The 23,459-nt window shown below is 41.5% G+C and overlaps 1 protein-coding gene across 2 annotated transcripts in view; it reads right to left on the bottom strand.

The window, feature by feature from the left end:
* The window catches only part of LOC138261617 (arf-GAP with GTPase, ANK repeat and PH domain-containing protein 3-like), a 2,246,054-nt gene that overhangs the window by 1,866,704 nt on the left and 355,891 nt on the right, over positions 1 to 23,459 (bottom strand). For both annotated transcript variants that reach the window (XM_069210744.1, XM_069210743.1), the window contains exon 3: positions 3,465 to 3,552. In XM_069210744.1, the coding sequence (XP_069066845.1) occupies positions 3,465 to 3,552 (88 nt within the window). The remainder of the gene's footprint in view (positions 1 to 3,464; positions 3,553 to 23,459) is intronic.

The raw sequence follows: 23,459 nt of genomic DNA, 5'->3' as shown, positions 1-23,459 counted from the left end.
CCCCCTACCGCCATCCTGTTCCTGGCGGGCGAACCCCCAGGAACAGGATGGCGGTAGGGGGTGTCAGAATCCCCCATGGCGGCGCAGCTTGGGGATTCTAAGGGCAGCGGTAAACCGGCGGGAGACCGCCGGTTTGCCTCTTCTGACCGCGGCCGAACCGCCGCGGTCAGAATGCCCTGCGGGGCACCGCCGGCCTGTCGGCGGTGCTCCCGCCGACCCTGGCCCCGGCGGTCTTGTACCGCCGGGGTCAGAATCACCCCCTTAATCTTGAGGGTCCTTATTGTAGTTAAGAAGATTCTACTCCAAATCTGGAAATCAAAAAGCAAACTCAAGGTTGAAAGTTGACTAAATCTATACTCAAGCATCAATGGCAACGGCAATGTATCCACATCATATGTATTGTGCAGATTAATCAATACTGCATTTTCTTTAGTAGTTAATGATTACGCAGGGGCTTGCTTGAACTGTTATTCCTGTTAGTATATAGATCTGATGGGTTTGGTTGCAACCCACTGTTCTTCCTTATAGTAATATTTTTTTTTCGGTCCTTGTTGCCTTTTAGTTTGAATTTCTAGTTAGGGATAGTGTGGGTGCTGCCTGGAAGTATAAATGTAAATTGGAAACATGATGTCAGCTAACTGTAACCTGTGGTCATATGCAACAGAATGACGTGTAGTGGCCGATTTCTTACTTTGTTAGCGATGTATGTTAAACAGCAATAACTGCACAAGAAAAAGAATCCACGAGAACACATCTCCCTTGTTGTCCAGCATAGTGCACTGAGCTCTCATATCCACAAAACTGTACGAAAGCACTGGCACTTATTATTGACAGATGGGATACTAAAAAATGGCTTGACTGACAAACCTAGTATTGTCTATAAGAGGGGTACTCGCCTTCGTGACCAACTATGTCGCAGTTTCCTGCCCCCTGAGAACAGGGATACCTGGCTTCCAAAACCACCACCAGGTACATACAGGTGTGGACACTGTAACATTTGTGAATACATCAAAGACAAGACAGTGAGGTTTCAGTATAACACCCGGATTACACACGATTTGAAACACTTCATCAATTGCAACACTAGTTATGTTGTCTATTGTATCGTATGTATATGTGGGCTAATTTATATCGGAAACACCATCAGACCACTGAAAGAACGTATTCAGGAACATCTTAGAGCCATACGTTCCTGCAACGAGAACTATCCTTTTGCGGTCCATTTTAATGAAATACATGGACAGAGGGAAGTTTTAGATATCAAAATACATGGGATTGATTCTCTTAGTAAGTCGCCTCGAGGGGGTGACCATACCTTGGCCCTAAGACGCTTGGAAAGCAGGTGGATAGTTAAGTTACGAGCGGTTGAACAGGGACTAAACATCCACAGGGACCTCCATGTAGGTTCTCAAATTTGGAGGCAGAATGTTATTGCAACCTGCCATTCAACCTTTGCTTTTTAGATGTGGACTTAAACATCTTTGATGTATGATTCAACTACTTGACACTGAGGATTAAACACTACATACTAAGTCACCCGACTTTGGACTCATTTTCTTGGAGTGCCCTGGTTGCTCTTTCCTTAGATTCTGTAATTTACAGCTCATGACATAGGTGTTTGTTGATATCCACCTGTGTTAGTGTGCACCTCGGAACCCTTGGTGGTTGGGTTTCTTGCACCAGGCTGGCACCCGCCACAAGTTTTGCTGATGATGTACTACTGTGTTCGCTCTTGGTAACAGATGTGCATTGCCAAGCATCAACCACCTCTTTTTAGTGATATAGAATAACTGCACAGGTATAAAGGTACTTTTCAAATTCTTATGTGTTTGCTGTACTTTTTGCTCTCTGACAAATGCATTTATTACAAAACAATCTAGAGATGGACTCTGGAGATATCACCCACTAATATTGTTTGGAAAGTAAATTTCATCAGTAATTAAAGAAACACTATTGATATGGCAGCTTGCTTTACAGTGTCTGTGATATAATTTGCAGTGATCTCGAAGTACACCTCCCACATCTATAAATACTGTCTACATACACCAGCCCTCAGGTAAAGGAGTAGGACTCAGAAACAAAAAGACCATCCTTTAAAAGTCTATGATAAAAGTTAAACACAACGGCTCTCTCCTATCTGAACGCTTGGCGAAAAGACAGGAGCATCAAAATTGTGTCCTAATCTCTGAGGCGCCAGAGATAACACATCTCAGAGACAGAACTGAGAATTTGGACAATCCTCTTCAGGAGGAAATAAGTTGAGTTAAAATTGTGTCCTTCCTCAAAGCCTGAAGTGCTGATAAATATCTTTTGATAATGGGTAAGGGGTAGCTAAAATTCAGGACTCTTCATGTGGCAAAGATGATACAGATGAATGTTCCAATCTACTTTTATCTTAGTTCTCTTGGTTATCACCATTTATTTAATTTTTTTGCAGACAAAGGCAAGTTCAGTGAGAATTTGGATAGCAACTTGGAATAAGTTCAGCTCAAAACCCCTTTGCAGTCGCCTTTTGAAAGTCCATCTGTGGCTTTGGCTTCTTAAGGATGTACTGGTACAGCTGTACTGGACAGAGGACACATAAATGCCAATTTGTAGGCATTGGGACCACAGAGGATTCAAACTTTTTATAATTGTTTATAAGCTGAGCCTTAGTTAATTTGCTGAGGGTTGGTTTCAACTTGGTCAAATTCATTTCCAGGAAGGAGAGGCAGCAAAAACAGTTTCTGAAAAGGATGAAAAAGCTTTTGACTGTGCACACTGCAGATAGCAATAAATATTAGTAATTCTGTGGGAAAGGCTGTCAATGTAAGAACAGGGGACACGGCTGGGAGCATGGAGTATGCTCAAGCTTGGGTCCCTCTAAAAAGAGACAGGTTATTTTGGTGATGCTTTTCACAGTCATACCATTAATGAAATTGGAGTGCAGTCCCGCTATCCCCTCATTCAAAATGAATGCCTCAAAAGCCTTATAGTTTGAGAAAGAAAGAAAGAAAGAAAGAAAGAAAGAAAGAAAGAAAGAAAGAAAGAAAGAAAGAAACAAAGAAAGAAAGAAAGAAAGAAAGAACTTCATACAGCTATGCTTGACATGTCAGCTTTCTCAGTGAGGGCACGTTGTGATTAAAACTAGCTACGTGTCTAGGTGAAAGTTTCAAACTGATGTCAGTAAACTACTGTACATTACTCCTAGCTCTCTGTTAAGGATTCCACATTAAACAGTAGCCATATTACCCTTCTCACCAACAACCTTTTTTGTTAGTTCTGCTGCACGGTCTGAATTATAAGCAAAGTATCATCTGTCCCTTCCCTTTCCTGTTTCGACACACCTATGTACAGCACACAGCAGTCTCACCCTCACTTTTCTTTATTGGCCCCAGCATCCAGTGACAGACTGAATACAACAACCCCCTGCCCACTATTTTTAATGGTCCTCGTTGTCCAGCATCATGTCAGCAGGTCCTCACCTTCTGGAGATTCCTCCTGGACGTATGTGCCAGTGAGATACCGGTGAACAAGTGCAGACTTTCCACTGGACAAATTACCCACAATGCCCTAGAGAGAAAAAATAAAAATAAGACTGAGTTATAAACACTGAGACATGACCCTAACCAATACCATGTGGACCTTATGAACAGGATTGCACAGTACCAAAGTCATATTATGTTAACTGGCAGAACAATTCTAAATCACCGGAACTCGAATAAGACCAAAATATACATACTCTCATAAATGCACCGTCGTAGTGACGTGACCATAACAGCAGTGACAGAGATACAAAGTTGGTATGGAGCTGTGATGCCCGCAGCATAGCCAATTTGTATATCTGGCAGATCAATACATTTATTTTTTTATGAATCTCTCTTGTTTTTTTTTCATTTAACAAACAGTGTTGCAGCATCACAATGCATTTCAACAGCTATTTTCTTGAATAACTATAGAGTAGTAGTCTACTGTTCCACCTCAACTAACATGGATGCAATTCCACACATTGCCAACACAAAACAAAGCCACAATGTACATAACTTTATTTTATTTCGGCACACACTTCCTGTTCAAACAAAACACCAGATCTACTCTCTACTTGCTCCTAACAGACCACTCTTCCAGCTATCAAATCAAACACAAACACTCACAACTCTTGCCCATCCCCTCTCACACACCACATACACTCTTCTCCAAAACTCATCACCACCCCTTTACCATTCAACTACAACTCAACAACAGTACTTTACATATAAATCCTTCTTAGAGCTACTTTATATAGAAAAGTCTTCTCAGAAAACCACTACATCAATATCTCCTCTCATCACCCCACAAAAACAAAACATGTCACACACACCAGCACATCAAAATCTCCCACACAATCTCATAATACATTCCATCACAAATCAGAAACATACAACCACTCCCACCCTCCTGACTACACAAATAACACACATATTCAACCATCTTTACTCCTAAATGTTTTCTCTTCACCATTACCTAACACAAATACTTCAGCAAAACAGCTCTCATTCACCAGGCTCTCATCCATTGCACAATTTAGAGCCTTAAAACGTTACCCACATGCTCCACCACCAACTGCAACCCATACACATTCCACCGTACCCAGATGCAAACAAAATAAACAACATGTCACTCTTCACAACTGTGCATCTCCAAGTCTATTACATAACAAGGCTAATCTACAATAAAACACAACTCACCAACTCACTCTCAATACCATCTCCACCACCTACACGCGCAGACACATCAAAATGCCTTCTAAGCCTGTTGGATGAGGAATACGATATAGAAAATCAAGACTATTGCTATGGTTTTACAGCTAATACCAGCATTAATGAAACACCTGGTACAGGTTAAAAAATTCTGCTCACTCATCTACAAAACAAAGCACCACCACTACCAAAACACAATCTCTAAACTGCCTACTTATAAATGCTCAATCACTTTCTAAAAACAAGCGCCACATTTACGACTTATTCACCGACACACAACCTGACATACTCTTCATAACTGAATCATGGTCGGGAGATGGCATGGGCCCCAGTACTGCATAAAGCCATTCCTCCAGGCTATCAAACTATCACACAAAATCATAAAGGCATAAGAGGAGGTGGACTAGCTGTTAAATTCAAGCAGACAATTATTCTCACCAAAACTGAAAACGTTTCCATTAAAGGTTGTGAGGCCCTCATCACCAGCTGCAACCCTACACCAACTTCCTCCTGTAACTGTCTTCTCCTTTACAGACCACCATCTAGCAAAGCAACATTTCCAGACACAGTTTCAAACCTTATAAAGCTACACTCAACCCCCAGGCATTCTTGGGGACTTAAACATTTGATTTGACAAATCGGGTATGCCTCATCCAAAAACTATCATTGGCCTAGTCACAATGAACTTACATCAGATTGTACACAAACCCACATACATCGCTGGGCACATCCTAGATGTCATTTCTGCAACTTCAGAACTAGCTACCTTTCAAAGGATTACTCCAGTCACATGGTCAGGCCACCATTTGCTAGAGTTCCAACATAAATCACCACAGCTCAACACACCTAAGGCCACCTTACAAGCACCCACCTATCAATCGTGAAACAAACTCAGTTTTGAACACTTAGAAACATAGCTAATATCCAACACAGATCTGTTAAAAAATAAATTCTATTCAAAAGTTTTATGAGTGGCTACAGGAAGCTTTTGATATCCTAATACCACTAAGAGTAATACATCAGGACCAAAGAAAACAAGCACCTTGAAGAAATACAGAAGTAAAAATATAAAACAACAAATTAGAAATCTGCAACGCACTTGGCTCAAAACAAACAGCAATCAAAACAAACTTTGCCACCAGAAACTTAACAGAATATACAAGTCAACAATCAAAAAGCTACTATTCAGACAGAATTTAAAATGCTAAGTGTGCAAATAAAGAGTTTTACAAAATTCTCATTAAATTTCATAAACCTAAATGCAGATAAGGATCTTATTCCATTACTCAAGCTTTGACTGAGAAAGTGGCAAATCACTATGCTACCAAAGCAGACACGTTGGCCTCCTATTTAAAACAAAGGAAAAGCACCAGCACCAACCCATTTCCAAAATCCAAAAATAACTCATCCTCTGCATGCCTTCAAACAAATATCACAATGTGAATTTATGGACCTGGTCAAAGCAAGCAGACTAGCCAGCTGCCCTTCTGACCTCTGCCCACCACAAATCTTTAAAAACATTCTTCTAACTACCTCTGCTGCAACACCAGTAAGAAGCAACTTACAAAACTAACTCCAAACGATGGAGAGGGTCCAGTGGTACTGTCTTCCTGTGTAGAATGCCTGGTTCATAGGGTAACTGTGAGAACTTTGCCGGGGGACAAGGACCCACGTCCTCCCAAGAGAGAGTACAATTTAGAAACAGGTAAAGTCCCACTGAAGTAGTCTTAATTTAGATCATGATTAAAGATCCAAACACCATAAATTCAGTAGATGCAATTCAACAAGAGGTACTGAGAGCGTCGTAGTTGAACAAATTAAACATATTTATTTGTTGTTGAGATAACGTTATATTTCCAAGGCAAAAAGGCATCAAAAGTAAATCCAGAATGGTAACATGAGGGATCAGCCAACACGTGTTTCGCCCCCCTCAGGCGCATAAGCCGGGGCTTTCTCAAGGCCTGCAGAAAAAATTCAGCATTGTGAAGCAGTCATTGTATATATAAATTGATATGGTCATTATCTGATTGGTGCCGGGAGTTCGGAAGAACGCGTCCGACTCTGGTAATGAGAAACAGAACGTTCTGTTGTACGTAAATTGTACATCAGTAAGAAGAATCATCAATAATTCTTTAACTACAAGAATCTTTCCTGAAGACCTAAAAAAGGCATACATAGGCCCATTATTTAAGAAAACAAACCTGGGCGAGCATGACCCCAACAACTACAGACCAATTACAAATGGGCCTTTCCTTGACAAACTGATAGAAAGACCAGCATTAGCTCACATGTCGCATTTCACTGAAGATAACTCCATAGTTTCAGAATATCAAATAGAATTCCACCCACGAAGAAGCACAGATTCTGCCCTTAGCACCATCTGGAAGGACCTTAAAAACACAGTTGAGTGGAACGGGGTCCCTGCACTACTTCTCTTGGACCTCTCAGCTGCCTTCGACACATGACATTCTAATACAAAGACTCTACACAGCCGGCATAGAGGAGACTGCTCTCGACTGGTTCACATCCTACCTTCAAAACAGAACAAATGTAATCTATACTCCCCCCTTTCTCATCCAAACCATACTTCACAAAAGCAGGGGTCCCTCAAGGCTCTATCATCTCACCCATGCTTTTCAATATCTATAGGCAGTCAATACCGACAATGGTCAGTTAATTTCAGCTCAAATGCTATAACTATGCAGATGACACACAAATACTCCTTAAACTGTAAATCCCTAAAGGCAATGGAAACTCAAATATCTTCAGTTTTGTCTCCAAGCCGTTTACCAATGGATTACATGGAACCATCTCAAATTGAATGCTTCCAAAACTGAAATACTCACATTTGGTGATTGGAAAAGTTATGACCCAATCTGCGCTTGGCCTGACAATCTAGGACCACCTCCTTAGGTGTCTGAGGAAGTAAGAAATCTTGGAATTACCATGGCTCTAAGTTATCAATGAATACCCAAGTGGAAAAATGAGCAAGATCAAGCTTCATTACTATGAAAACTCTATGAATAATCTTCCCCTTCCCAGGATTTCCACACTAAATCAAGGCTACTGTCTCTCTTGTACTGTCTCAACATGATTATGCCAATGATCTTTACCACTGATCATCTTTATCAACTATGAAAAGACTACAATGGATTGAGAACTCTACTGCCAGACTACTCCTACATGTAGAGCCACAGGCCCACATCTCCCCTGCCTTGAGGGCCCTGCATTGGTTACCTGTTGCCAGAAGATCCATTCCTAAGCATAAGACCTACAGATAACTATCTTATCTTTAGAAGACTACTCAAGAGTTGGCTCTTTCCTACATAACCACCATACTCAAACACTAATGTACAGCGTACCCAGTGTATATAAACATTTGTAATTTGATTAAATGTATGTATCTAGATATGTGTTTTTGCACAAATATGTATAATATTTATGTTTTATAAAATACATAGATATTCTTTCGGTCTGCTTAACACATGTATATATTACTTGTTCTTAAATATATATGTATATATTATTATATGATTAATATGTATATAGGTGACTGCATAACTTTCATGTGAATTATTTGAACAGATTCTAAATTGTATTTATCTATCACAATACATAAATAGTACCATAACTATTTTATCTAAAAGTGATTCACTCCTGAAATATTGAGGAACATAGAAAATTAAAAAATATTGATAAAAACAGAAAAATGAATTAGCTTGAAGTACAGCAACACTTGAAAGTTTGAGTTTATAAAATACAACTTTAAATCTTGATATATTATCCTCCTTATTCATGCATACTCTATGTACTTATATATATCTATATATTTATCCATTTATTTGTATTGTAGAAGGGAAAACAAACTTTGATTCTCTCCAATGCACTACAATGCCTCACCCTATACCTCTCTCAATATATCCTCTACCTCCACTCATTCCAAACCTCATTCTACTACTATACACTTCAAAATAACCTTTACTAGACCCTTAACTCCACTACCTCTCCCTCCTTGGATCACCTCAAACCTAATTTTACACTATGATCCCCCAAACAACCTTTCTAAGCTCTACGATCATGTGTTCTTCCTTTGACTGATCCCAAACCTAATTTTATTAGTATGATCATCCTAGTCTAGACTCTTTCCTCCTCCATCTCCTCTTTAACCTTTAACTCATCTCAAACTTCATCTTACTACTATGATCTCCCAAATAACACTTTCTAGACTAGACTCTTCCCTCTTCAATCCATCCATTATCCTATTCAATTCAACTAACAGATTCACATGTCCACTGCTCAAATTAACCCATAATTCCCTATAAATCCACCACCAATCCTTTTTGGGTTCTGGAGTAACGTGCTACTTGCAGAAAAGCACTTTGATGCCTCATCTGGGATAGTAAGCGCTATATAATTATAATTCCAATGTATGCCTATGTTACCTTGTCTCTCATCTTACCCATAGGATTAAATGGTTATATGTCTGGCAGGAATGCAAAATTAGATACATGTTTTCAATGCATCATTTGGGGAAGCAGTGGAAAAGCACTTTATAGTTAGCTGTTCTTTTTACAAAAATAAAGAAAGACTAGGAGGGTAGAGAGCCATCCAGGTGGGAATAGTTGTTAATTAGAAAAACACAACTGAGGGGGAAGGCAAGGAAGCAGACATACGATGCTTGCATAGAAAGTATCTTACATGAAAAGAGGTTGCTTTGGATATAAATGGCTCGGATATAGTAGAGCTTACTATGTGCTCACAACCTTACAATGGAGAAATGTGTGGGCATGGGAATTCTCTTAGAACATAGGAGAAAGTCTAGTTGCTTTCTCACTGTCAGTCAGGCTGCCGAGGAGAGGACATGTGTGTATGGTTATGCAGAAGCATCTCCAAAATGTGACAAGTCCAATTGTCAATCTTAAAATGCTATTTTATACAGAGATTCAGGTATATTTCTAAGACAACATATGGCACATTTGTCTAAATAATAAAGTGCCATTTGTATTTATTTGGTCCTGCTTATATATGCCTTTTTCATGGTAACTACAAGCCACTACTCATTACTCTTTACTAGACAGGAATTCAAATTTCCATCTATGGGACCACTGACTAACCAATGAATTCCATGTTTGGTACACAGATTCAATTTCATCATTGTAACTTCTACTCCAGTTAGCATCTTTGATTTTAAATTAACTCAAGCACACACTAGATCTTTTAGATGTAGTTAAAATAAGGTTATGTAGTTTGTCAAGAATGTAAATGCTTAACCTCAACTTGAGATTCCAGTGTGTAAAGGCCCAGTTCAACACGTAATGCTTGAATTACTGCATTTTTGGTGAGGCTAAATCCATATTTCTGGCACATCTTTCAAGCTTTCCAAGCTTAGCTGATCCTACCAATAAATAATCCTTGCTTCTGTGTTCCGTTATAGCAATAATTTCGCCCAGTAAGCTTTTATCAGGTGTCTCTGAAGAGCCAACAATATTACGCAACAGACCCAGGAAGGGCTATGATACACAATACAGTGCATTTATAACAGGCCCTCATAGCGGTCTAGAGACTTTTTCTTACCCGTTGCACATTAGTTTGACAGGACTTAACAGCCTGTCATTGTGCTATAAAATCATAAGATCCAGACTGTTTCCAAACAAGCAAAGACATTAAAAAAAATACTAAAGATATCATTGGTGGGCACTTCTCTTGACTTCAAAATTAACTGTCCACCGGGCCTTCAGAATACCAAATCCGGTGTGTTTTCTTAAAGGGATCATGAGCAGATGAATATACATAGTAATCTCACCTGTGGAGCTAGTTTTGGCACCTATTAGTAACAATACTCATGTGTAGCTATGTCAGACCCTGAACATTTTATACTGCCCAGACTATGACTGAACAGCATCTCCAACACAAGCATGATAGATTGTTACGTCATCAAGATAGTATTTGGATTCTTGATTACAGCAGCAAATAGCTCTGAATTGCGGTAGGTGAACTAATGTCAAACAACCAGGGTTTTTAGGACTCTGGACCAAGTGTACACATATACATTGTTTAGAGGAATAAAATCAAACAAAGTTCTGTGAAAATTTTAAGACTGCTCATCAATTCATTTCAAGAAAGCTTTAATTGGTTAGGAAATAACACCCATAAAAGTACACATTACAGCAAACACATAAAAAAATAAAACCATACATTAGTTACAATTGATAAAATAAAGTAGAAAACCAACAAACTACACAATGGGATAAAACAGAATCAGTCCCTCATTGAGTTCCTTGATTGCACAGCTGCTTATAAAAAACTGGCAACATGAAAAACAATATCTACTGAGAGCATTTGCAGGAATAAACGGACATCGAAATCCACCGGGTGAAGAGAAATGGAGCCTCCTTGCTGACTGAAGGTGAAGACTGCTCATCAATCATTTCTGGGATTCAGTATGTTTTTTTGTATTACCAAGCCTACATTTATAAATCTGGGACTCCTAGATGGTATAGAGGGCTTGCAGTCCATGACAGGATATAAAATAAACTGGAAGAAATAGTGCATAACTCTCATTTGAAAGGATACATTTGTGCATGCTTTTTTGTACAGCCATTTTAGAGATGCCTGTGGGCATGTTATTTTTGCAACTAGACCTGCTGCATGTTGCCTTTAGCCTGGTAACATTTCATTTTATTACATTTTTATTCTTTTAAAATCAGCCACACTTGTGGTGATGTTCTATTTTCCTTTATCGTGCTGTCCTTTCGCCTAGGAACATTTACAATTCTTAGCACAACTTTTTTTACTCTGTGCTTTTTCCAAGGCTGCAATGAGATAGGATTGCCGGCACAAGTGGTACACCGCATCTCTAACCTTTCACAGAAACATATGTACTTTTACGTGGGGACACTTTCTCGGAACATCATTTGTTTTATTATAAAAAACATTTCCCTGTCCCATGCACGTTAAAGTGAGGTTCCAGCCAGATGCCCTCAAATGCATGCTGTCTGGCTTCGTTTACAGCTGCTTGCTAAGGCCACTGGTTCCCTCCCTGGCCTATATGGGGCTGGTGTCTCTATAGTTAACAGGCTTCTCCACTAGTATCATATTCGGGTATGGGGGATGATGTCTTCCCGGGGGATCCTGAAGGATGGATTAGGGCTTATCATATTGTGCTCTAACAAAGCTTAGATAGCAATCACACACATTGAGCATAGAGGCTGTATGATGGGACATTTCTCGTTTGTCACTTTTCTTCTCACCATTTACTTCTAGCATGTTTCATCATCCTAATTATTGCATTTCATGTTATTTTATCTAAGATGCAGCCTGGTTCAATAAATCTTATTGAACCATTTCCTGCCTCTGTTTGTCTTTGCATGTATCAGACTATGTAACTGAAAGAAAAGGATGCAATCTGATCCTCCATGATTTCCCTGAGAAGTCCCAATGTCATGAGCCCAGCTGCCACAAATCCTCCCTGCTCTTGGGCATAGATGAGGCGCTGCTAGCTGGCCTGAAACGGATTAGACCAACAGTTGTCATGTGGTGTGGGAGGGGATTAAATTTCCCAAAATTCAGGTGATGCTGCTGCCCAAATTCAGTAGCCTCATTGGTACAATGAGAGCCAATGCAACATGGCGCTGCCAACGTTTGGTCAGGCACTGATTTTCGGATCCTCCTGACTATCTCGGTCTCACTATGTGCTAAAGACATGCCAATACCATGAATGGAGGAGACTATAGTATTGATTTCCCCCTCAGATAGATAGGTAGGACCTGTTTGATACTGTAGGTTGTTCAAGCTTGAACCTTAAAAAGATTATTCCCCATTTGGTGTCCTTAGCTCTGAACAGGTATATAACTACCTTGGGGAACCCGCAACAGGTGGTAATTGCAGTAAACATGCGTCCTCCCCTCACTGCTCATTTGTTAGCTAATGGCCTTAAAGCCCAGGAGGGTCCTGTTACATTTGTAGTTGAGGTTCATCCAGCCTATAGAACAGAATTCTTGAGTCAACCTTCCATCAGTCAATGGGAACACTAATACATTTAAGCATTTCACACCTGCTAATATACTTCTACAATACAGAGCATATACATACTTAGAGATGCCTTTATCTATCTATTAAGACCACAACAGTTAGCGTAAAGGTGCCCTAACCCAGACAATACTACACGTTAGGTTAGGTCATTTGAGCAATGACGGTCCTACCTGGCCTTTTGCTGGCCACATATACACTGCATCCTGAAGCAGGCTCCTTGGCGGTAGCTGAGGTTTGCAGCCTATACATTGAACTTTCAGCAATATATAGATTCTTAGTACAGGTTGTAATGAAAACATTAAATACCAACCCAGTACGAGCTGCCCCAGCTCAACCACATAGTCACACCAGGCATTATTAACCTTGTGACTGTACATTCGATCAAGGGCTGGAGGAGGGCAGCGAGGGTGCGGGTCTGGAGGCTTCTGTGGTGGGTCTCTTCTCCACCCTCCTGGGTGATGAGCATCCTGCGGTACAGGTAGAGAGAGTGCACAGGGTGGGGGGTCGCTCCTCCAGCGAGGGAAAGAGGCCCAGAGACATCCTGGTGAAACTGAGCTCGTTCAAAGTTAAGGTACGCATCCTCCAACGGGCGCAGCGGCAGGATTCCGAATCCTTCCATGGGGCACAATGCACCTTATTTCAGAACATTGCTCAAGCAACACTGGTCCGCCAGCAGCACTTTCGTCCTTTTACAGATGTACCGAGATCAAAAAATATTAGGTACAGATGGACATTCCCCTTTGGCCTGGAATTTGAGCTCAACAACAAGGCTTGTTGCCACTTCAGACTTTGGGGAGGCAGTGGCCTCGCTGGGACTACAGGAGAAGAGCTCAGGAGTCAGGCTCACTGCAACAGAAGACTCGCAGAGACAGAGGATCCTTCCACTTCTGTGGATCAATGGAGGCAGCCGAGGAGGGGGAGAAAGACCCCCTAAGACATAAAACCCTTTGCATGGCATATGACAGCGGCAAGATAAGCGAGGGGTTAAGGGGGGACTCCGGGTGGGGCCACAGGGGTGTTCTCAATGTGTCGGCGGGCCGGGGTGGGGGAACCCCAACGGGGGAGCCCAGGGCATTATAGTTGGAGACAGGTACGACCACCAGAGGAACAGGTTTGACCTGGTCCCTATCACACCACAGGCAAGTAAGGGTGGAGGACCCCACATATGATGCTGACATGGCTTTCGGAAGCGGTCTGGTGGCAGCGGATCAATACCCCGTCTCTGCCATAAAGATCACAGCAAGGTTTGAGAACCAGAGACTTGTTGTTTATGGGTTTTTTCTTGTTCTAAAAGTGTTTTCTATGTTTGGTTATTGTTGGTTGTCCCTACTTAGCATGGGAGGGCCGTCTGGGAGGTCTGGGGTACTTCTGGAGGCCTTGGACAGAGGGGGGGATGGGAGAGATCTGAATAGCAGCCAAGGGGAGATGCTCACACTGGCGAGGGAATTTTGGGCACAACGTTAAGATGTTAGAATTGCTATCATGGAATGTTAAGGGGCTTAACTCACCCAATAAGTGGTTGCAGTTGAGAAAGTACTTTGACGATCATCACTATGATACTGTGGCCTTGCAGGAAACGCATCTTAAGAGGGGAGAGGGACATTGCTTACACCAGAAACAGTACCCACAGATATGCACAACAAAGCATTGTGGGGTCACCCTGCTATTCCACAGGTCTATCCACTTCCAGATTTCAGGGACACAACAAGATAAGGAGGGTAGATTTCTAATGGTCAAGGGCAGCCTAGGGGGGAGGGTTTGTACGGTAGCTACCCTATATGCTCCTAACAGTGGACAAACGCAGTTTCTCCTGGAAGGGCTGGAGGGCTCTGCGGAGGGAGAGATAGTGTTATTTGGTGACTTTAACTTGATCTGGGATGCCTCTCAGGACACAACTCATCCCCAGAGAACGCCTACAAGTATTTTTACAAAATGAGTTAAGTCGGCCCTCAACAGGCTAGGTCTCTTTGACTCTTAGCGCACCCTTAATCCCACGGTGAAGAACTACACTTTCTTCTCCCATTCTTACAGATCCTATTCAATGATAGATTATATATTCTTGAGTCAACCCCTTCGTCAGACTCTCTGATCGCCAACTAGTCATCCGATTATTATATCTGACCATGCGAGCGGACTTTAAAAGATGGTCGTCGCTCTGGCTTACATGGTTGGGTCGTATCAATATCATTAAGATGACAGTACTCCCACGCCTCTTATATCTGTTCCAAAGCCTGCCCATTGACATTCCTAAAGACTTTTTTTACAGAGACGCATACAATGTTCACACGGTTTACATGGCAGGGAACTAGGGCCAGGCTTTCCAATAAATTGCTTATGTGCACCAGAGACAGGGGCGGTTTGGCACTCCCCAATCTCCTCACGTATTGTAGAGCGGCCCAACTCCGTGTCATCGCTGAGTGGTCCTTCTGAGAGTCAGACAAGTTGTGGCTCCATATGGACAGGGCAGCGACGGGACGGACATTATGGGACGTACTTTGGAAGCCCACAGGGGCTCGACCAAAGAATGCATACCTCAATACTTCCACCACTACTACCCTTAAGGTGTGGGGCACGGTGACAAGAGCTTATGAGATTACAACTTTTCCCTCACCGCATACCCCTATACATTTTAATATGGCCTTTCCTCCGGGGACTTTGCCGGGTCCATTTGATAGGTGGAGGGAGGCAGGTTGTCTGCAGATCTGTATCATGGGGAACAGATACGCACATTCAACAACTGCTGTAGGGACTTTCAACTGCCCCAATCTGACTACTTCCATTACACTCAGTTAGTCCCTTGGTTTACTCAGACTCACATGCGAGCGGCGGCCACCAGGGACCTTCTCCCCATTGAGAGATTTGTTCAGCAGGGAGGGGTGGCGAGGGCTAGTATTTCCACACTGTACGAACTATTGGCTTTGGCAAAACGCACGTATGGCCCCTGACACGTCCCTTTTTGGGAGCAGGTGCTGTTTCTTTTGGTGGAGGAGGGTCTGTGTCACCACCTGTTTCAGGATATAACCAAATACAACCGCTCTATGGGGGTAGGGAAGCACACTATCAGCTACTTTACAATTGGTACCTTTACCCAGAGAAATTTTAAAAAATATATCCTCAGGTGTCTGACAGGTGCTGACGGGGCTGTGATATATTGTGGGATTTCAGGCATATCTGGTGGGACTGCCCTGCTATCCGCCCTTACTTGAACAAAATCTTCTTACATTTAAGAGATGCTGGGCTACCCCATACCGACATCTCCAGTGCATATTCTGAGGGGTCTAGCGCGACCCAGAACTGAAACATCAAACGCAGGGAGATCGCTCCATAATGTGGCTGGCATTAGAGGCTGTGAAGAAGGCATTGGCCTCATATTGGAAAAAAGCGGACCCACCTCCAATTGCGCTGTGGTATACGAGGTTATGGTGAGGCCTCGCCATGGAACGTTTAGCAGATAAAATGGACAACCCTAGAAGAAGCTTTGACTACATTTGGGATCCCCTAGTGCAGTTCCTCTCAAAGGGCCTGCCTCTCATAGCCCTTTAGCCCACGCCTTAGGGCTCTGCATCTTTTCTATGTGTAGGGGATTTGGGGGAGCGGAGATGGGCATGGCTAGGTGTGAAGCATCGGGGTTTGGTAAGTTGACCCAATGGCTGCAATCCTTTCAATCCTCGTCGTCTGCGCTGAGAGGGATAGAACACTAGTTTTGTTGCTAAGTTTTGTTCTTTCTCTGCACATTGTATTACAGACACAGTGAACTTCTATGCCAACTGCGGGGGGCGTCATGCGTATTATAGTGTGTGCTTCTCTCCTAACTGTTGTGATACGACATGGTCGGGGAGGGACAGGGGGAGCCGCAGCATATTGGGAGTGGCATGACGCCATCTGTAACATGACTTGCATACTTTATTGTATCAAAAAATTCTAATAAAAACAGTTTAACAAAAAAAAAACCTCAATTAAAAAAAAAAGGTGGTGGTAGCGAATTCTATACGAAATGCCACTCAGGATGAGAGCTTTACTGAAGAACAATAAGTGGGCACTGGCCCTGCTAGACAGCATGATAGAGATCACAATAGTTTGTCGGAATCTTCAAGAGCATCTGGAGGTGAAAACAACTAACGTATTTTTACAAGTCATGACTGTGGACATGTTTGTCTTCACACCCAATATGGTCCATAAAATAAAAATACAATTAGAAGGAGACATTGAGTGCACAATAGACACTATCTTTTGGGATCGCCTAGTTACCATTTACAATATTTTTGGCTGAAAACGATTGGCCACCAAAATCTATCTGTAATCTCCCATATGGGGGAAGAGGTAATTGAGCCCTCTTTCTCACCCCTTGTTCCAAGAGATGTCAGGGAGGCATGCGCCATCGATTGGGCGAAGGTGAGGGCACCTGCATTCATATCACAACTATGTAGGATGGGATAAAGATTCTCCCTACCATATAATACCAATTAAATCCCAACTACAACATCAACTACAATACCCAATAAATAATGAAGCTAGAGCACCCGTGAGGGAAATCCTCTTGCAATTAGAGTACCAGGGCGTAACTGAACCCTGTGTCTCACCAATGAACAACCCGTTGCTCCTGTTAGCTAAAACGGACCATCCATATAGAAAAGTCTTAGATTACAGACATTTAAATAGTCATACACGCATATTTGCCACTCAAAATGCACAAAGTACAGCACTTATTAACAATATGGTGTGCAAAAAATACAAAACAACCTTGGATATTTCCAAAGTTTTTTTCTGCCTAAATTTAGCCCGTGAAAGTAGGGGTTTACCAAGTTTTAGCGCTTTAGGCTCACAATAAAAGTTCTGCAAACACCCACAGGGGCATAAAAACAGACCAGGATTGTTTTCAGCTCATGTTACTTCAATTTTACAAGACATTTACACTGAAGCTACAAATTTAATTTAAAAAATAAATAAAAATAGGCTTGTGCCGTATTTTTGGGCTACGAATTATCAGACGAAGGCAAGAGCCTAGCGCCCCTCTAGTAAAGTGAGCACAATTGGAATCATCTAACACCATCAAAAAGCTCCAATCATTGTTTGGTTTTTCAAACTTTGGCAGAATTTACATTCCAGATTATGCACAACGCATTAAACCATTTCATGATTTAATACATCCTGACTTTTCAAGGAAATACTGGATAGTCGGACACACTTGCATTTTCAGAGCATTGCAACAAGACATTCTTGCAGATAAACACTTACACACAAGAGACAACAAAACATATTTGGTCATTGGTTTCACCTACATAATGTTCAATGAGGATGACACAGTTCCTATAGCATACAAATCTCAACACAGAAAAAATTATGACTGCTGTTCAGATGGCTGACATTAAAAAGAGACCTCTGGCCCTGGGCAAACGCATTATTGTCGTATCTCTGATCCCAGCCCTAAAGGCTGTCACAAAAGCCAGCGTTCCTACTGCTAAGGCTCTACATCCGTGTTGGATTCATTGAGCAACGTCTCTGGCAGCCACTGATGTTGATCATGATTTTAACTCTAAATAACAAACGCAAGAATTCCTCCAATATGAATACCCAGTTCAAGCAAACACTTTGCCTATCGAACAATATCAAACAATTGTGTACACTAACGGCTCAGCCCAACCAACAGTAGATACCAAACACCAATACTCCACCAACTGTGTGGTTGTGAGTGGCTACATGATAGATGGTGAAATCCATCCACAAAATTCCTACATGAAGACCTTAGGGGAGTGCACTGCACAATTAGCAGAGCTCAAGACTCTGTTGATGGCATTGGAACACACAGTTTCTGGACAGTTAACACTAATCGTCTGCGATTCGTACTACTGTGTAAAGTCTTTCAATGAATATCTGCATTACTGGTGCCAGAATGGGTTCACAGAATCAAAAGGCAACACCATTAAACACAGACTATTATGGGGGAAAGAACACTACCTTATGTCCATGTAAATTGTGACATCAGCGTGTTGGAATACATGTTACAGGCAATACCTTGGCTTATGAAGAGGCCAAGTCAGCAGTAGCAACGGCTTCTGTTGCTGCAACAATTCGTTCACAGACGAGGTTGGATGATGAAACATTGACTGCTGTGAAAGCTTTGGCTGAAAGAAAGCCCATGCCAAAGGGATATCCTGGCAAGTATTCCTACCGCATATCTAGCCTAAATACTGCCCTAATAAAAATACAAGGGGTGGGTGATCGAGTGATCCCCAACCAAGATCAAAGACCTGGGTTGATTAAAGAAGTGCATGAGGGAGTTGCTTCTGCCAATACTGGTATGTGGCTACTATTTCACTATCACAAGCACGATACTGGTGGCCAGGTCTATCCAAACAGACCAAAGAGTATGTCTTTTGATGTGACATCTGTCAGCAAATAAAAGGGTCTACCATCAAACGTCTACTGCAGACACCTCTCCTAATTTCCAACAAATCTTTACAATGTGTGTGGTCCTTTGACACCTGATGGTACATACAAATACATCTTAGTTGCTGTGATTCATGCTCCAAATTTCTATGGGTATGGTCACAACGCTCAGCTGATGCTCAAACTGTTATTAAAGTTTTGCAAGTCGTTATGGGCACACAAGCAGTTGCAGCTTTCCACTTGGACCAGGGCCCTGCTTTCGCCTCAAGGGCATTCAGGGACACAATGGCTTTGTTAGGGGGTCCAACTGTATTACTTGTCTCCATATCATCCAGAGGAAAACAGTATTGTAGAGCCAAGAAACCGTGACTTCAAAAAAAACCCTAACAGCAAGAGCATTAGGCACAGGTCGAAGTTGGATTAATCACCTGTATGGACTCCAGAGAGCACTTAATAATCCTCCTAGAAGGTCCCTGGGAATCCGTACCCCATATGAATGTCTGTTTGGAACACAAATGTATGTTCCAGATCTTGATGGTCATGCCACAGAGGCAGGCAGATACACCTTTTGACATAAATTAACATGTCACTGTTTTGCAGGACTTGCAGCAGTTCCGTGACAACAACGCATCTGCCAGTGCCGCCTCCTTGGGTATGAGGGAAGCACCGATAACAGCTACCGGCTGGATTCCAAAAGTTGGAGTTCTAGTGCGTGAAAAGATTGCTGTGAGAAAGGAGTTTGTTTCTTCTTATCATGCACCGGTTCCGGTCCTGGGAATACATGGTACCAGACCTGTTATTCTACCATCGCTACCTATTGTTCTAAAGAAAACCGTTTTTTCTCCATTGATAATGTCAAGCTACCCGATATGGCCTATCCTGCATAGCAGACCTAGAGGACTCCTGGGTAGTCCCCAACTCCCTCTCACTACAGACCAGGATGTTCCTGCATAAGTTTTAAGCAAAAACGCTGACACTTCCCCAAGCTTGGAGAGGGTGAAAAATTATCTTTCATTAGCACCACTAATTTCTTCTGCAACAGGCAATGTCAACAACAATGAGCAATTGTTCTTAAATTCAACTCAAACGGATGGAATCGTTTATTATGATCGACCAAGGGAGATTTCTGTCAGTTCTCCTCTTCCAAACACAGGTCCAGTTTTTGCATGAACTGCTTCTGGGTATTTTGATGACATAAAAGACTCTTTCACTGACTTGTCTACCTCTTCTGCAACAAGACTGTCAAGAGCGAGTAAGCTGATAAATTGGCTAAAAATGAAACATTTTGACTTTTCTTCTTTGCAGTTATGCTATAATATAATCACATATATTTGTTGTGTACATTGCAATTGAGGATCACTTTGATATATTTTCCTTTCATTGCTGTGACTATTTTTAAACGTGTGCCTCCAACCTACTATCGCCTCTCTCAGGAACCTCGTGGTGAAGTAATAATAAATGTCTTCTTTAAACTAAGAAGTGCATTCCAGAGATTGTTTTCAGCTCTGTCATTAGTGAAAGCAAAACATTTTGGCGTAGTCGATTGCAGGATTCAAAGGGGAAAAAATGTTTAACAAGTTAAAGGAGTGATTGTTCCACGTTGTGCCCTAAATTGCCTGAAGTGCATAGTTCTGTTATTCTGAAGTGTAAAGCAAAACATGGCTCCAAAATGAAACATTTAACACCTCAATTTCACATACTGCGGGGTGGTTATTGTGGCCAGTGGACACAAATGGTTGTCATATGCGTTTTGTAAACTGCACAGGGGCTTTTAGAACAAATACACCAGACCCTGGCTATGTGTTATCAGAACATTTGGATATAGTAACAACATACAGTGTAGGGAAGTTATGCCAGTAATGGTTAAAAAGTTCCTCATTAGATGGTGTTAAAGAACATCTCAGTCTCCTGCTTAACAACACAGAGCTTCAGGATTTCCGGTTAGGCCCGAGAAACTACGTAAAAAGTGCTTCTTATATGCAGATTATAATGAAATTTGGAAACTTTCCCAACAAGAAGCTGCTGCCAGGTTAAGGCAAATAGAAAATTTACAGAAAGCATTAGCCATTGTAGATAATGGGATTAAAACCTTGTCCGAACACATATACACTTTAAATAACATTGTTTCACCTGCAACAGACAATATACAAAGTGACATTACAAGATGGACAGGGCCGGTTTAGGTCCATTATGCAGTTAGGTTGGACACCATTAAAATCTGATCGCATTCCCTGGCAACATGTCAGCACGAGGGACATTTTTTTAGCATTTAATTTGATGGGACAGCAACAAAGATTGGCTAAGAAGGAAGCGACTTATGTTAAACATGAAGAGGTTAGAAAAGTTGCCTTTTACTGTGGCTGAAATACGATCTGCTGAATGGTTAATACACTGGGTCATCAATCAGTCTATTTCAACACTGCAATTTCTGCTTAAAACACATTCGAGTGGGTTGGTATTAAATGCTAGGCGATAGTTACATTCATGAACTGTAAGGGAGTCACATCGTAGGGGCCCATATTTAAAAGATGGATTAAGCCAAAAAAAAGTGGCTTAGCACTGCCTTGTAAATGTTGTGCACTACACAGCCCCACCAGAGCGTCACAAAAAGTGACGTTCTGGTGGCGCTAGGGCCTTGTAAATCTGGCCCTAAGTACCTATTTAAATGAATAGTAATGACTGAAAGCTGATTTATTTTGGTACCAATTTGGTGCAAATTATGGCCCAACAGAAAATGTTGCTGAGATTGTAATGGCTTCTAACATGCTTTCCATTTTGCATTTATAGACAGTTGCTGGAAGTGTGGGAGGGAATAAAATAAATCTTCACTTACTTATGGATTGCATGATGGTCATATATTTTTGGGAGAGTATTTTTCATAAATGCAGCATGGACTTGGAATGCACTTTAATGGCTGATAACTGGATTGTAAAATTGAAATATTCACTGATCACTTTGATGAGTTGGTGAAACAGAGAGAAACCTTGTTTTTTTCAATGGTTGGTGGCAGGTAAGTTGTCAGTGCTTAAAAACTGGACTAATGACATGTAGTATTTATTTGTGGCTAAGAGAAATGCTGAAATGTATTTGACTGAAGGGGGTGAGGTAGAAAAATGAAGGACAATAGAAGGTATTTAAGGAAGTACAGTGGACATTATTAGATTTTTATGGGACTGCATCAATAACCGGTAGGGATCGGTACTTTCAATACCCAGTTCTTTGTTTAGCACTTCAATTATTTGCTTATATATTTTTTAAACCGTTATTTATTTCGGCAAATGATAATAAATCTGTTACTAACATTCTATGCCTCATCATATTTACAGTTGACGTTACCGAATTATTCGACATGTTCCCATTTTCAGTTAGCTAATTGGAAGTATATTTTCCTCTGACTCATTCTCATAGCCCACAGATGTGTCAGTGATTCCATTGTTTGCCGGGTATTCTCCGAGGAGCTCCCAAATGACTAGAGGTAATGACTTTCTGGTCACCAATTTGACATATACCTCATCATTAACATTGCACAGTGGCAGATCCTTCAACCAATCATTCCTCTACCCCCACACATAGCAACTCTGTGTTTACCCAGCACTTGAGCAAACACAAAGTTCAAAAACTTCCTATATGACTTGTCAATTTAATTTAAATATCCTCATAAAACAACCAGTGGCTTTGCCTCTAGCCAAACACCAGTCATCTCTCTTACTGCCAGTAGGACCTGTCTCAAAAATTACCACATACCTGGGCATTCCCATCTTAAGTGGAGAAATCCTACATTCAATGAGCCTCATCTTACACACTTGACATTAGCCATGAGAGCCAGTTAAGCCATGCTTTGCTGTATGTGATATGCTCTATAGTTGACCTTGTAGTAAATGAGCCTGAGCTTAGCAGTGGCCGATATTTCATTTGTCAGCTGACAACAAAAAGTTCATAAAGCATCAATTATATCCTTTTATGTTTTTAAAATATCTTTCTATTGAAATCTGTGGTTCAACATAAACAATGCGCAAACTGTGGCAAATGGCATGCGCAGTAACAAATGCATGACCATCTCAATTACATGGAAATAAGTCTTCGAACGCACAAGCTCGTATCCTCCCCTCCCACCCTCATCCACCTTTTAGACCTTCATAGGAAGTCAATATCAAAGAAAGCAAGGTACGAGTCGATGGTACACGCGGGTAGAAGGTGTCTACCAGTAGTGTCTGGTAATTAATGAGTGGTGGGGTGAGTGAAGTGCCCCACCGCATCCCAAAACAGTGAAATAGTACACAAACATAGCACAAGCATGCACAATAAAAACACTCACATGCACTA

The sequence above is a fragment of the Pleurodeles waltl genome, chromosome 10 (genome assembly GCF_031143425.1).
Source record: "Pleurodeles waltl isolate 20211129_DDA chromosome 10, aPleWal1.hap1.20221129, whole genome shotgun sequence".
In the NCBI taxonomy this organism is placed as follows: domain Eukaryota; kingdom Metazoa; phylum Chordata; class Amphibia; order Caudata; family Salamandridae; genus Pleurodeles; species Pleurodeles waltl.
This window is presented reverse-complemented; position numbering and strand designations above follow the sequence as displayed.